Source organism: Cryptotermes secundus, unplaced genomic scaffold, assembly GCF_002891405.2.
Source record: "Cryptotermes secundus unplaced genomic scaffold, Csec_1.0 scaffold932, whole genome shotgun sequence".
NCBI classification, from domain to species: Eukaryota; Metazoa; Arthropoda; class Insecta; order Blattodea; family Kalotermitidae; genus Cryptotermes; species Cryptotermes secundus.
In genome coordinates, this window is record NW_019727409.1 from 95404 (window position 1) to 112856 (window position 17453).

Genomic DNA, 17453 nt, shown 5'->3' on the forward strand with positions numbered 1-17453 from the left:
TGCTTTCGCACAGTACATAGCACCCATTTCTTAGAAATACGCCACAATTTAAGGCAGAACACTGTGGTCACCCCCTGAGACGATACGGATGTGTGTGGGGGAGGGAAAAGTACTCATTATCGCTCCAGTTGACGCCATTTTATCGTACTGACCTTGGTGGTCGTTTCGAGAGCCAGCTCTGTGTTTAGACTAATGCTTCAAGGCGTCACCTGCTTACATAGCCGAGATACCGGGTGCTCATATTATAAGGCAAGGTTATAAAACCAACTTTTAAGATCATTTTAGTGAAAGTTTCATCCTTCAAGGCGTACCATTCTCTGCTCAAATACTAAATAACATGCTTCCATTGAAGATATAAAGGGGGTTCATATTATAAGGTAAGGTTATAAAACCACCTTTTAAGATCATTTTAGTGAAAGTTTCATGTTCCTATCTCATAGATTTTAAGAACAATGATGAATAAATAATTTTCGAGCAAAATTTAAATGGCCGGCTGAATATATTACCGCAGGAGCCGCGGCTGCGGAATTTAAATGACCACGTCAAAAGGTTAATGGCTCATTTGCGTTCCCCCTTAAACCTCTAATGTTCTGATGGAAAATATTAAAGAATTTGATATCATTTTCTTTTTTGGCTACTCTGTTTAAGGAAATATATCTTTTCGGAGCACCTTTATTTACCATAAAAAATCTTTATTTTTCATACCTGGTAGTTTTTTGAGTCTATTTGATTTGCGTACTGGTTCATTTTTTTGCTCTGCAGTTCTTTTTACTGAGTCATTCATAGCTGGACACTTGTTAGCTTGCAGATTTACATTATAATTTTCAGATTCCTTCCAGAGCAAGCAAATTGGGGTTAAATTTTTATTAGACTGAGAAACTGTCACACAGGTTGCTACTATATGTTTAAGTATTTCTTTTTCAGTTACTGCCATCTAACAGAAACTTAAAAACAGACTCTGTGTCGCCACAAAGTTGTTATTTTATATTCTACATAAAAAATCACTAGAAATGTTGCATATTATCATCAAGGATATACTATCACCCAAAAATTTCAACTGCTCATAAATTTACTCACAAAGCCAAAGTTGTTAGTCATTACTAGGGACCAGATTTTCATGCCCTAATAATCCCTTAAATATGTATGCATTTATGCATGAATGTGAATGTGAATTCACTAATGTGAATGGCCTCAAGCTTCAAATGAAGATGCATAACAAACCTCACATAGACTTCAGAAATAAATAAGTGAAGTCCCATTACGTTGATAGCTGCTACATGTGAACGCTTCCGACTAATTTCTTCGCGGCCACTTTGATGGTACGCGGATGAGGCAAGTTACGAGTAGAGGGATCGGGAAAGTCCTATCCTGGGTATTGCATCAGAAACATGAATCATGACGAAATGTTGAGTCAAATATGCAACATATTCTAATACGGAAAAAAAATTGTATACACACGACCATGATTGAAAATTTGAAAATAAAATTAAAAAATATATATGATAAACATTTTAAAAAGGAAATATGCAGTATAAATAGAGATCTTTGAAAATATGAAACAGGCAAAATATGCAAGCATATGCACCATCAAACCATGTCCAAAATTTAAGGAATGAAGTAATTCATCCATGTATCGAAACAAGCATACTTTCTGGTTGCAAGAAAGAAATATGCATTTGCATTAAAATCTGGTCCCTAGTCATTACCTACACAATAAATCCATGATGCAGTTTCTTTGTAATAAGCAAAATAAAATACGTNAGGTTCTGTATATATTTGTCCCTTTATCAATGAAATTTCAAATTCTACTATATCGCACTAAACTTACTAATGTTGGAACTCGGCCACGGGGTGATATGTCCAGAAGAACAGCACGATGCCGCATTGCAGGGTGGTCCTGAATTAGCACTGGAACTAGCACACTGTTTCCTGGTCCAGCCACGGACAGTCGTAGCAGCTGTGTGAAAGTGCACAGGGCATAATGGAGGCCACAAAGACTTCCAGCACCTATTCGTGCCTGCAACACAGTTCATCCTATAAATACTCTTGGGATTAAAACAATCTTCATTACAACAAGTACTTTTCCTTGCTTATCACTTTCATATTTACTGCAGCAACAGCTATGATGATGACAACAAAAACGACAATCATTTTCCTCTCCAATAAATATTTAGTGTTCAAGGTTTTGGGATCAACCATCACACAAACTTACATTAAAAGACCTCCTTGTTCTTTATTTCTAAATATATACTTGATGTTTCAGCCATAAATAACTGAAACCTTCACACTTACAGTACAGACATTTTACTATTTTGTGTACTGCAATTGATAATTATCACTTATAACTGAAATATGCAGTGTGTTCTTAGAAATAAAAAAGGTGGTTCTTTAATGTAAGTCTATGTGATGGTTGACCTATTATTATTATTATTGCTAGTGGGGTGGGATTAAGTCCTTTGTACTGCAGCCACTTCTGGTCTATTGTACGTTGTGCGTTCAACTTCTAAGGTCTCCAATTTTTTTTCTCACACAAAAATCATACAAAAAATTGGAAACTTCTGTCACTTTTCAACCTAATCTCCCTGCAGCCATACACATTTTTCACAACGTTGACGCCATGATTCCATGGCCGCTGCGAATGCTTCTGTAGGAGTCTGTTTTGACCACTGGAAAATCGCTGATGCAATAGTGGCACGACTGGTGAATGTGCAACCACGGAGAGTGTCTTTCATCGTTGGGAAAGGCCAAAAATCGCTAAGAGCCAGGTCAGGTGAGCATGAGGAACCACTTCAAGGTTGTTTTCACGAAGAAACTGCTGCATCGCGTATTCCCAATGCACTGGTGCACTGTCCTGGTGAAAGAGCACACGTACAGCCTTTCCGGCCGTTTTTCTCGCAGTGCTGGAAGGAGCTTGTTGTTCAAAACATCTTGGTAGGATGCACCTGTCACCATAGTGCCCTTTGGAACGCAATGAGTAAGGATTACGCCATCGCTGTCCCAAAACATGGCCACCATCATTTTTTCAGCACTGGCGCTTACCCGAAATTTTTTGGTGACGGTGAGTCTGTGTGCTTCCATTGAGCTGACTGGAGCTTCGTTTCAGGATTGAAAAACGGCATCCATGTCTCATCCATTGTCACAATTGATGATAAGAAAGTCCCATTCATGCCTTCATCATGTGTCAACATCGCCTGGCAAATGTCCATGCGTGCAGCCTTGTGGTCGTCCGCCAGCATTCGTGGCACCCACCTGGAGGACACTTTCTGCATTCGCAGGTTTTCATGCAGGAATGTGTGCACAGATCCCACAGAAATGCCAACTTTGGAGGCGATGTTTTCCACACTCAATCGGCGATCCTCCAAAACAACTTTCTCAACTCGCTTGACCATGTTGTCAGACCGGCTGGTGCGAGGCCGAGATTGTTTAGGTTCGTTGTCACACGGCGTTTGGCCTTCTTTGAACTGTCGCACCCACGAACGCACATTTTTCACATTCATGACACCATCACCACATGTCTCACTCAACTGGCAATGAATTTCAATGGGTGTCGCACCACGCAAATGGAGAAAATGAATGATTACTTGCTGTTCTTGTAACAAAAGCGTCGCCATTTTAAGTATCAAAAACAATCCTCACACTCGCCGCCACCACTAGAGTTCTGTGTGCCATACAGTGCTGCCATCTCTGTCACGCATTCACAAAGAGTGCACACGTATTTTAAACTAAACCGCATGTGTCTATCTGCTCTCAGTCTTGAGAAAAAAATCGGAGACCTTAGAACTTGAACGCCCCTTGTACCAGCCCCAGATGATAGGTGAGGGTGATTGTGGAGCAATTGGTGGAATGAAGATTGGCAGGGGAAACAAATTACTTGGAGAAAACCTGCCCCAGCTCCACTTTGTCCACCACAAATCCCACTTGACCAGACATGGGATTGTACCTGAGCCACAGTGGTGGGAAGCCAGTGACTAACCGCTTGAGCTATACTATACTAATAACCTTAATGCCAGAAAAAGGTGAGTGATCAGCTTCATGCTCTGGAAAATTTATCCCCAGGGGAAAAAATACCTTGTACATTGGACAAGTGATGGCTTCCACAGAGCTGTTCTCAAAGTAGTCAGAAGAGAAAGTGTCTGACACTGCCAGAAATCAAAGTCATCATCCAGCCAACAGCCAAGGACACTACTGGTTATGAAAACTGAGAAGGAAATGAAAATTTTATAAAGTTTTAGATTAATTAAAACTTTAATAAAGGTAAAATATACTGCATACCCTGTCAGAATTTATGTGGATCTGGTAGGAATCTTTGTATGAAAAGAGATCTTCATTGACGATGCATTCAACCTGGCTCTCTGACCACCTTCCACATGAAGGCTGAACATCACCAATCTTCACATCAAAACCAAGGGCAATTAGTGTTGGCCGACAGACATCCCAAATATCCAAAATCCTACAACAAACATGTCCTTTCAAGGCAAAACACAACATCCTTCTAAAATATTCTGAACATCACATTGCACACAGAACCTTCCAATTTGCACCAAAATCAACATGTCAATGGACACAATTTGAGGAGACACAGAGAATATACAATGAAATTCCCATTTAAAGTTTCTCTAGAGAGCAGTGAATCTGAAAAATAAACTGAGGAGAATTTACACACAGAGATTCTGAAACTGATATTTTCACTTTGGATCACAGAAATGTAATGTTAAATGGGGGAAAATCGTAATCAAGGAATATTAAATGTGGGTTCAAGGCCGCGCCATAGCTCAAGCGGTTAGGCACTGGCTTCCCACCGCGGCAGCCCGGGTTAGGTCAAGTGGGATTTGTGGGGGACAAAGTGACGCTGGGGCAGGTTTTCTCTGAGTACTTCGGTTTCCCCTGCCAATCTTCATTCCACCAATCACTCCACAATCACCCTCACCTATCATCTGGGGCTGGTACAATAGGCCAGAAGTGGCCGCAGTACAAGGGACTTAGTCCGACCCCAGTAGCGATAAAAATAAACATGAGTTCCACTCTAATACTGAGGTTTCAGTGATTACAGATGCCTTGAAAGGTTAAAGAACACAAAAAGAAGTTAATGTTTGAACCATGTATCTTTAGCATGAAGCTATATGCTAATCTCCAGATAGTGCTATTGTTAAAAATCACAGAGATTTTCCTCCATGCCTCATATGGTTTCATGGAGATCCTCTGACAATCTGTACCATAATACCTCTTCAGAATATAAAGATTTTTTAAGGTAAGCCACCATACGTGGTGGAGTCATTAAATTCATGGAATGTTGTTTTATCGTATCATATTACAAGGTATTCACATACACAGATCCACATCGGCCCTCAAAATAGTTGCCATTGGCCACTATGCAAGTCTGCCAACATTGATATAGCTGCCGAAAACACTGCTGAAACATACTGGCAGGAAATTCCCGTACGGCGTCTCTTGTGGCAGTGACGACCTCCTCGGACGACTGAGATCTACGACCACGTAGCTTTGCTTTCAAGCAGTGAAAGAGAAAGAAATCGCACGGTGCGAGATCAGGTGAGTACGGAGGGTGTGGCAAAACAGTGACCTGTTGCCTTGTCAGTTCCTCTTGGACAAGAACAGAGCAATGTGCAGGGGCGCTGTCATGTAGCAACAGCCAATTCTTTCTACGCCAAATGTTCCGCTAGGGGATTTGTCTAGTTTTTGGCAGAACTCCATGTTTGCCCGTTGTTCAAACTGCCAAATTGTTGATTTGTGCCACTGCAGTTCACAACAGAGGTCATAGTTCTACTTACACTGTTTGCACACAACTGCCTCTTGCTGTGAAGAGAGATGAAGTGACAGGGCATCATATCGTGCCTCAACCTATCTTCTGTAGTGCACTGCAATGCTTTGTGGCCATTCCATGAACTTATTGACTGTGGTAGAATTAGCAACACAGATATGCATATATTTTCAGTATAATGGACTATTAGATATTATAACCATGTTAATATGTACATATCATCTACTTCACGTGATACCTGTGAATGGATACTGGGCTCTGGATGATGGAGATGTGCAGTTCCTTCTGAGGCACAAATGGAGGTCCCTCAAGTTCCACTATTCTCCGTGGTTGTGGCCATAACAAATGCAGGCTGCTGTGAGTCACCAGAGGGCGTACTGGTGTGCTGACATGTGTCCGCACCAGATTCTCAATAGCCTTTGCAAACAAAATAATCATCCACTAACACGATGAAACATTTTTGTTTTTAGACGTACTGAAACAACCAAAACCAATGTAATATATTCAACATCACTAATATTGAACCTTGCAATGGGACATGATCCTGAGCCCTTTCAATTGTTTAGCTAACTTCAAAGCATATAAATTACATATAAAGAAAAGATTATGTGACAGTATGCAGTGTAGTATCTCTACTGCTGATCACCTGCATCAACAATACAGTTTTATCTGCAACAAGTGGTGAAGGATGAAGTCACAAAAAACAAAACTGGAACGTATGCATACTCCACTCTTGTAGCAAACAAAAGTTCCAGCAAGAAATTATGATGTCCATTTTCCTTCATGTCCTTCAATCTATGGGCAAGGCTAATAAGAGCTATAAATCTTCCTTTAACTTCTGTCAGATGTCACTCAATAAAGTTCATCTGAAACTGTCTCCATACTTTATCTGTATTACAAGTTTCATTTAAACTTATTTATTCTCTTTCCCATCATTAAACACTTTTCTCTCTTCTGGTACTCTGAGTTTCAACACTGTAACATTACTCTCATTGTTCTGGTATGCCACATTTACATATATTATCCCTTTGCGACTCCAGAGGACAGCACAGACAGTATAACAACTGACTATGGGCTGGACAACCAAGGGGTCAGACTTCGAGTTTCCAATAGGTGCAAGATTTTTCTCTTCTCCATGTTGTCCAGATTGGTTTTACAAACTTAGTTCTAAAAATTACATAATGTGACATGCAGACCCATTGCTAGAGAACACACAACAAACATGTTTCCATGGAGATTGATTCTTGGAAACCAACAAGTTTCCATGGATACAAGTGATAAACAAACATTTCCTTGGATATGGATACACTATGAGAACAGAACTGAATTCAGATCAGCAGAAGACAGACTAAACGAGAAGTCAGTCATAGGTCAGATGTGAATAAAGAGAGACCACAATGGAGCAAGTCCTAGGTAGCCATTTATTGTGAGTTATTGCAAGTTACTATGATTGTAAAGGAGTGATCAATAAATCCAACCAATCATCAAGTCCAAACCCAGTCATTATTAATCACACGCATAAATATGAGACAATAAGTAATACATCAGAGGAGTGTACTGCCAAAAAGGGCTACAACTGCCATGTCACTTCATCATTTAAAAAGTCATTCAGACTCTAGCAGACCCTGTCTATTAAATATTCTTTTAAGTTCTACTTGTGGTGACGTGTCAGTGCTTCAACTCTTTTTGTCTCTTTGGAAGGTTAGTGCAAAAAGTCTGTGTTATGACTACTGACATTTTGTAGGCTTCCAGTTTATGGCTATTTATGTAGTAATTGTGTTTGTTCCTAGTATTGTGTAAGTGTATATCCTCAGTTAGTGGCAGCTTGATCTGCTTTCTGTTAAACAATATAACTTCACAGATGCATACTGAGAACAAAGCCAATGTTGTCTTATAAATACAGGTCTACAACAAACATTCAATTCTTTTAATATTACACATATTAACCTTTAAACACTGGACTTTGGAATGGTAGTAAGCTTGAGCTGGCCAGAGTTTATTTAATGCCTGCTGCTGGTGTGTGTTTAAATGCCCGTTGTTACTGTGCATTTAATGTCCGTTCCTGTTAGGGCGCTTAAACAACTTTAAGCATTGTGTTTAAAAATGCAATATCTAACATAATTTTTATGATAAATGGATGGAATTAACTTTGTTTGTATCAGCAAAGAACATAGTGTCGCATATTATAACGGAAGATTTGAAAATTTTTATACAAAGAATTATACTTTTTTTTTTTCTTTTAATTTTGATATGTACTGAAAAATATTTTCCCAGTTCTTCACAGAGTTGTTCTGCATTTTAAATTCATTTCTGTTGGTAACACTTGACAAATTTTAAGAGACCCTGGTGTCATAAAACAGATGGAAGCAATAAAATAATTTGGTTCTCTGCTGGGAAACCTTGCATCTTGTTATACCCACCAGATTTCGAATCTTTTGACTAAAGGACAGACGAAAGAATGGCTATACAAGAAAAAGGGCAAGAGGGGTCGCTTCTTCAGTGCTAAGACCTTCCATTATAGCTGCAAGAGATTACTGCCCTTTCTACGGTCGTGAACAGAGAGTTGTATCATTGCTTAGATACAGAGTGCAATCTGTTTTCTGTGCGTTCATAGTGACATCAAATTCTGTAGTTTCATTTCAGCCTATATACACATCAAGCAGATAACAAAAAAGGTATGTACATCAAATTTTACTATATATTTTTAACACATTAATCTGCAGACTCTGCAATAAAAGTACTGGCTTGTGGATGAGTTTGGGCATAACTCATACATATATTTTTTTTTGCTGTTGTTCACTTAGGTATCATTTCAATTCCTCTATTACGGTTTTACTCAAGTCTGTCTGGTAATTACTACATATAAAAATAAATATTTAGGACTGTTCACGTGCCTCTACTAGTGGTGTGTGTGTACACTTCCACTAGCAGAGTTTAAATGCCCGACTGGCCAAAGCGGGGTACTTCGGACGTTAAAGGTTAACACCACCCAGCCGATTTTTACATTCCTGCATTTCTATATTGGCCTATGAGTGAAACTGAATATGTGAATACAGCATGTGGGACACAAACATATCATATCATAAGACATTCAGAAGCATGTTTAATGTTACAGTTTTATATACTTAACAGAACAAATATGGCCATGTTTGTTTTATTTGTTACATGGTTCATACATATTTCCGAGTCAAAGAATCATAAAATACATGACCAGAAGCTTGAATTGGTGAATTGGTTATAGATATATTCATCTGCATTACACATAAATGACTCACCTCCAGCTAGTGCTGAGAACGAAACATGTAACTAAATTGAAAGAGGTTAGGCTACTATTTTTGTCTTTTGTTGCAGAATATATACTTTGCACGGTCCTTTGTCATCCACCGACTACACAGTGTCAGTAAAATAATAGACAACTCGACAAAACTTACAGTTTCAATGTTGATATATATGTGAAAATTAATACCAACGTACAAAACCTATTGGACAGTTTCAGAGAGAGTGAATGGCTGGTACTGGATTTATAACGTCGCCTCACCTCTAGTATGACAAAGTAAACGTGTAATTATATTTCGCCAAATTGAGATGTACATTAGTCGCCATAGGAACTTAACCAGAGCAAAAATAATATTTGCTACAATTCTTGGCATATTTGGAGGCGTTTATATTTGGAAACCATTGTTAAGAGATGAACTGAGTAAAAAAGCCAAACAACCTGAAGTAAAATAAAGTGCATAATATTTTAAACAGTTACCATCATATAAGGTAAAGAATGTTCTCTCATGTTTCCTGTGGGTGTATGTGTTCAGTAGCGGTCAAGGGCAAAGACGCTGAGGATGACTGTGTTTAGGTGAAATTGTAACAGGTTTCTTCTTGATATATTAGTATCATCCAGCCGGGGCCGCGCCATAGCTCAAGCGGCTAGTCGCTGGCTTCCCAAGACAGCAGCCCGGGTTCGATCACGGGTCTGGTCAAGTGGGATTTGTGGTGGACAAAGTGGCAGTGGGGCAGGTTTTCTCCAAGTACTTCGGTTTCCTCTGCCAATCTTCATTCCACCAATTGCTCCACAGTCACCCTCACCTATCATCTGGGGCTGGTAAAATAGGCCAGAAGTGGTCGCAGTACAAGGGACTTAGTACCAACCCCACTAGCAATAAAAAAAAAATAGTGCTGAGATCAAGAAAATGTGGATCTATACATCCGCTCTCCCATATACCTTCAAGGCACAGAGCTTAATTAGTTAAACACAAGGATAACTTTATGTTTACCTTATATGTAAATGATTTATTCATTCTGACTTCATCCTGATAAAGTTAAATCACAAGAATTTATCCTTCTTTCATTTAGTAATATAAAATTCATGTTAAATATTTATATTTTTCACAACTATCTCCTTCTTAATCTTAATCTATGTTAAGTTTCAAAGTATTTAAATGCAAGGCTCAGACTGAAAGCAATACCAATGCAAACCTGGTCAATACGTGGACTGAGGTCCAACAAGGATGCTTGTGAAGAAAATACAATAGTATTTGAGGATCGTGATGACTGTTTCCTTTCTGACGGAAAGCCATGTCCATGCACACTCACAGTGGAACCATCCCTATGCTGCAGCATCTCACCCCGCCCGCCACTGCTAAATGACTCCACCTAAAAAAAAAGTCCAAAAATAAATGTTATGCAAATAAGAAATTATTTACAGAACTAAATAACCATTAACATTAGCTCTGTATTTACAGTCTTATTAATTACTGCCATATTCTACTTTAATATTAGGTGCTCTCAAAACAGACATTTCAGCTTATATTGTACACTTTCACTTTCTTTGCTGATACTGTATAATAACATTTCAATAATGGAAATATGAGCTGAACTACATAGTAGTAGAAAAAATGAAGAGATGTGTAGAACATCACACACAGACATATTTAACAATAAGATATGGTTGTCAAGGAATCCCAGGGGTTCTAGTATCTTCAATTTCAGAGAGGTACATGTTTAACATGGGTATTTACAGATCTGTGAGCATTTTTTTATTTCCAATATTCAAGGTGGCAGACAAGAGAGTCCAAAACACAGGACTTCCATGCATGCTTCCAACAGTTTGCTGATCAGATCATATGAGAACTACTTTTTAAGTCACAGCTTAGAATAACTGCTAAATGTGTTCAGAATAAAACAAAAATAGTCCCTAAATCTTTTGATCATATCTTGTGAAATTCTTTCATATCTCTAGTTTTCTCCATTTCTTCATGTCTCCTCTGGCTGCTAGGTAACCAAAACCATTTTATAGCATTTAAGTGGTACACACCCACTGCCAAATTATTGTTTGGCAATAATTTTAACGCATAAAGAGATTGAAATATAGCACCTCAACAATAACTATTAGAACATTAGGAACAGGAAGATATATTTAAGATAATCATAACAATTAAACAGTTATCAATATTCCAGTACAGTTACTTCATGAACAACCTGCACAAACAATGGGAACCTACACCAGCTGAAAATAATCAAGAAACATGCAACACATACTGCTGCAGAAATATTTAATTTTAAAGATATACATTCTTTGTGCATTTACTGAATACTGTAATTTGGCCCAAAGAAATACGAGTGCACCCTTGATTATCCATATGGAAAATGTAAGAGGATGGATAACTAAAGGCCAATATAACCCACAACTATTTCATTTTCATACGACACACACACAAGTTACATCACAAACTAGTCACAGTACATGAGATCTGAGTCTCTCATGGCAGAGCATAGCCTGGTAGATATTTATCAAGGTTTTGGAGAAGCCTGCTGGTTTCATCTTCAGGATAACCCTGACCTACCAGACTATACAGTGTAATGCCAGAAGACAGTAATCTGTGTACACACATACTGCACACCAGTGGAAGTGGGTGAACACAAGAGTGCATGGACATGAATCGTCTCTGCTAGTGCTACTCACTGACACGCTCCGGACACGCTCGCCTCTATCATAGCTGCCACCTGATGTTACGCTACTGCTATGTTGCAGCTGGTGAACCAATGTACTGATATCTTGGTGTCCATTCACAGATGGTGAGAATGAAGTGAATCTCTTTACTAATGCAAGTATCTCAGGCTTCTGTGATGCAAGGTCCAAAGGCGTTTTTCCACCAAACTTCCTTTTGGTAAAGAAACATTGACAATGCTTGATAACAATTACAAGGAAGTTATATATATCAGCATTAAAAGTAATGACAATAGTGGTACTGACATACAGTATTTGGACAAAATCACCTGGTAATGTTTGAAAGGAAAGAGCATATACACAAGACCTGAAGCTTTCATAGTGTCTGAAGTTAATAAAATTTGTTAAGCTATCAATCATGTAAATTAGTTACAAATAACTAATGTTTCAGGACATTTTTAACCAATGACACTGCTGATAGACTGAGATTTTGTCAGGAGCATTACCTTTACAAAACTTCCTCAAGGAGGACATGACAGCAAGCTGGACTAGCAGAAATTTTGAATATCTGATCTTATTTAAATTGGTAGCTGGTAATTTCATTTGATCCTGACCATATTCTTTGCATCTTAAACACTTTAATTAAACAAGAAGTACATACAAATTTTGGTGGGAAAACCTCACGGAAAGTGGCCAATATACAGAATGTCCCAGGAGGAAAAGTCAACATTCTGGAGGTCACAGTATCGGTCATTCTGAGCAAAAAACTGTATATGTGCAGGTGACCTATTCCGAACGGTTTCTGAGGTAGCATTATTTCACTGTACAGTTAAAAAATTGTTGATAAGAAAGAAGTATAACATACTGTTTCTAATACCGATCTTTATTGTTCATGTGATGAAGTTAGTATAGTTCACCTAATGTAATTTACTTACTTACTCATGGAGCTGAGCCCTTCTGGAGGAGCCGCCAATTCTGCAGCTACTCAAGAATTTCCCAGCATTTTATGGAACCCGAAAGTTCATTACCGTGTTCACACGAGTCCTGCACTGGTCCCTATCCTGAGCCAGATCAATCCAATCAATACCATCCCATCCTATCTCTCTAAGATCCATTTTACGAGGATTGTACTGAAAGTCATGAGAAACAATTTTTTTGTAAAGTAACATGCTTTATTATTGACAAACCAAATACACCACAACAATCACAGACCTTTCTTTATTTTTCCACATAATCGCCACTTCTTTGTACACGTTTCTCCCAGCATTCTGGGAATTTGATAATTCCCCTTCCGTAAAATTCCATTCCAGCCATCCGAAGACACTGACGCAATGCATTCTGAATTGCCTCCCATCTCAAAACATTGTCCACGAAGCTGATCCTTCACAAATCCAAAAAGATGGTAGTCAGAGGGTGCCAGATCAGGGTTATAGGAGGGGTGTGGAACAACTTCCCACCCCATCTTTGCAATTGCTTCCAATGTGAGGCGAGCATTGTCATGCAGGATGATGATGTTTTGTCCAGGATGTTTATCGCGCAATGCATGACGGAGCTTGTGCAGCATCTGGACATAATGAGCAGCACTGATGGTTTGACCAGGTTCCCGGAATTCGGCCAGAATAAACCCCTCTGCATCCCAGAAGACTGTGCCCATCACCTTCTCAACTGATGGCACTGTCTTTGCCTTCTTTTTTGAGGGAGACTGTAAATGGTGCCATTCCATACTCTGCCATTTCGTTTCAGGCTCGAGATGGTGAAACAAGCTTTCATCGCCTGTCACAATACAGAGCAAAAAATCATCGCCTTCGAGTTGCAGCAGTTCTGAGGTTATGGCTTTTCGCTAACCTTTGTGATCTTCGGTCAATAACCGTGGGACCCAACAAGCACAAAATTTCCTATAGCTTTCAATCATCTCCTGTACTGCACTGTGCCCTATTCCAAGTATTCGGGCTATTGTGTCCACAGTCACACGCCTGTCTTCTTGAATGATCTCATCCATTCTTTCCTTGTGGCGTTCAGTTGAGGTTGTTCAAGGACAACCACTCCGAGGCTCATATTCGATGCTGGTGTTCCCATCTTTAAAATGTTTCACCCATCTTCGAACACTGATCACACCCATGCACACACTTCCATAAGCATGCTGAAGTCTCTGGTGAATTTCTGCAGCAGGGATTTCCTCTTTCACAAGAAATTCGATGACAGCACGCTGGCAAAATGACATATCGTTGTCAGCCATTTTGTTAGGAGTGATACTGGTCACGTGATGCAAGCTATTGACACCGCATCACACTCAAGGTTAACACAACAGCTGGTTCCACCTACCACTGTACCCTCTTTTGTCTGCTGTTCGCAGGTTGCATGCAAAAAAAAAGTTGCTCATGACTTTCAGTACAACCTATGTAATAGTCAACCCACCTACGCCTTGGTCTTCCCTGTGGTCTCTTTCCTTCTGGCTTTCCCACCAATATCCTATACGCATTCGTCTCCCTCATTCGTTCTAGGTGCCCAACCCACCTCATCCTCCTTGACTTGATCACTTTAATTATACTTGGAGAAGAGTAAAAGTTATTAAGCTCCTCATTATGTAGTTTTCTCCAACCTCCTGTCACTTCATCCCTCTTTGGTCCAAATAGTCTCCTCAGCACCCTCAGTCTATTTTCCTCCCTTAATGTCACAGACTAAGTTTCACGGAACCACAGGCAAAATTATAGTTTTGTATATTCTAATTTCTATATTTTTGGACAGCAGACAAGAAGACAAAAGGTTCTGGACTGAATGGTAGCAAACATTACCCGAGTTCAATCTCCTCTTAATTTCCTCCTGAATCAGGTTTTGATCTGTTAACGTTGTTCCCAAATACCTGAATTGTGCTACATTTTCAAAATATCTGTTTCCTATCTTTATATCATGATTTTGCCCTGCATTTTGGTCATGAGACAGTAACATATACTTAGATTTTTCAGTGTTTACTTCTAGACCAACCTCTTTACTTGCGTCAATTAAAGTTTGTGTGTTTTTCTTTATGGTATCTACATTATCACCGAGTAGATTCATATCATCGGCACAGCCCAACAGCTAATGTGTCCCATTTAATTTCAGTCCCATCTGGTTTCCTTGGACCTTCCTAATGACATATTCTAAAGCAAAGTTGAAAAGGAATGGCGATACAGCATCTCCTTTTTTTAGACCATTCTGGATAGGAAATTTATCAGACAAATATTTTCCTAAATGGACTTTACTATACGTTTCGTTTAAACACATTTTAATCAACCTATAGCTTCATGGGTATTCCAAACTCTATCAGAATACTGTACAATACATCCCTTCTAATTGATCATAGGCTTTCTTGAAGTCTATGAATAGCTGATGTACTGTCTCATCGTACTCCCATTTTTTCTCCAATATCTGACGAATGCAAAAGATCTGATCTGTAGTTGATCTGTTATGTTGAAACCTATTTTGATGATCCCCAATAATTTCATCTATGTATGGACTTAACCTTGAGAGAAGAATATTGGATAAAATTTGGTATGAAGTTGACAGCAGTGACATCCCCCGATAATTACTACAGTCAGTTTTATCACCCATCTTGTGAATTGGTACAATAATAGACTTCCAGTGATCAGGCAATTTTTCCTTATGCCAAATAGAAGTAATTAGATTGTGGATCTTAGAACGTAATATTTCGCCTCCTGCTTGAATAAGTTCTGCCGGAATATGATCACTACCTGGCAATTCATACCGTTTCAATTTTCCAATAGCACTTTCCACTTCAAAAGGACTAGGATCAGGTATTACTGGATCAGCCCTGTCGATTTCTGTCTGCCTAACATCACTGACCCTATGTACATTCAATAACTGACAGAAGTAGTTCCTCCACCTATTCAAAATGTTGTGGGAATCTGCAAGCAGATCACCATTCTCATCCTTCACTAAGTTACTGCTAGGCTGGTAACCCCTCTTAACATCATTTATGCCTCTATACAGGTCTCTAATGTTCTTGTTCTTGCTGTTCATTCCAATAAATTTTCAAAAATATCACTGTCAGCATCAATGCACTTTACAACTTATGTGAGGGCATGGAATGTTGCTCATCTGAGTGCACCTCAGAGGCACTATTTTTATTGATATGTCATCAGTTACAGACCACCCCACGCCAATGCATACCCTTTCATGGCCTGTATGAGTGGGTTGGCACCACCCTGCATCAATTCCTCCACAATGTCTTTGTCACCCCTGAGCACAGCATCATGCAGAGCAGTTGCACCACAGGAGTTCATGGCATTCACGTCAGCTCCACGATCTTGAACAAAACAAGAAGGAAACATTCACATTCAGGATCATCTTGTCACTGGCTATTAGCTAGGGCACTCTGGAATGGTATGGATTTACAGTCCCTCCATATAAAAGTTAGGAAGTGCACAGAAACAGACCACAACACCTCCTTCAAAAACTATCTCCCACTCAGTGTATATAATCATCCTCTACAATGTGAGATTAAGGTTCTCAAGGCAGTGACTATTAAGATTACTGTCTTCTTGGATGTAACACTGTGTAGTTTTGTACGAGGGTAATTCCAAAAGTAAGGTCTCCTATGTTTGAAAATATAAAATAAACATTTATTTTCAATTTTGGATACATCAGTTGAATCTTGAACATGTACTCATTTCTCTACATAATCGCCATTTCGGTTGATGCATTTTTGTAGGCGCAGTGGCAGTTTTTGTATGCCCATGTCATACCAGTTCACCTCCATACTGTTCAGGAAACTTCGAACCTCAGCTTTCACCTCATCGACGTTGTTGAAGAGCTTTCCAGACAAATGTTCTTTCAACTTTGGAAAGAGATGGTAGTCACTGGGCACCAAGTCCGGACTATAGGGTGGATGGGTGATGATGTTCCATCCAAACTGTTGCAGTTGAGCGACGGTTTGTCGGGCAGCATGGGGGCAAGCGTTATCGTGGAGAATGCTTACGCCCTTGCTTAACATCCCTCTTCTCCGGTTCTGAATCGCCCGCCTGAGTTTTCTCAGTGTCTCACAATATCTCTCAGCGTTTATTGTGGTCCCAGTTTCCATAAAGTCAACCAACAATACCCCGTTTCGATCCCAAAACACAGTTGCCATGACTTTACCGGCAGACTGTGTTTGCTTGAATTTTCGAGGCTTAGGCGAAGAGGAATGCCGCCACTGACGTGATTGTTGTTTTGTCTCAGGTGTGAAGTGGTACGCCCAGGTTTCGTCGCCTGTGACAATTGAATTCAAGAAGTTGTCCTTTTCGTCAGCATAGCGGCGAAGAAATTCACGGGAAGAGTCAACTCTCTGCCGTTTGTGGTCTTCCGTGAGCATTCGCGGGACCCATCTTGCGCACACCTTCCGATAATTCAACTTCTCTGTCAAAACCCGATAAATGGTGGTTCGGGAAACCTCGGGAACCGAAATGCAGAGATCATCGAGTGTGATGCGCCTATCCTGACGCATGACTCGCTCAATCTTCGCGACTGTCTCGTCAGAAATTGACGGTCTCCCAGTTCTTTTTTCGTCGTGTATTGCAGTACGACCAGATTCAAACTCCCTACACCACTTGCGGACGTTCTTTATGTCCATGCATGACTCGCCATACACTTCCACCAACTGACGATGAATTTCAATTGGTTTAGTCCCTTTTGCGTTCAAAAACTGAATAACTGTGCGAATCTCACACTTCACGGTTTTAGTAATCGGGAGCTCCATTTCTA

At 39.6% G+C, this 17453-nt stretch overlaps 1 protein-coding gene across 2 annotated transcripts in view; it reads right to left on the reverse strand.

Annotated features, from left to right (window-relative positions):
* LOC111864751 overlaps positions 1-17453 on the reverse strand; it is a 52532-nt gene that overhangs the window by 28879 nt on the left and 6200 nt on the right. For both annotated transcript variants that reach the window (XM_023852252.2, XM_023852253.2), the window contains 6 exons: positions 15885-16020; positions 11733-11931; positions 10247-10423; positions 6015-6193; positions 4273-4450; positions 1829-2017 (listed from right to left, as the gene is read on the reverse strand). In XM_023852252.2, coding sequence (XP_023708020.1) covers positions 1829-2017; positions 4273-4450; positions 6015-6193; positions 10247-10423; positions 11733-11931; positions 15885-16020 — 1058 coding nt within the window. The remainder of the gene's footprint in view (positions 1-1828; positions 2018-4272; positions 4451-6014; positions 6194-10246; positions 10424-11732; positions 11932-15884; positions 16021-17453) is intronic.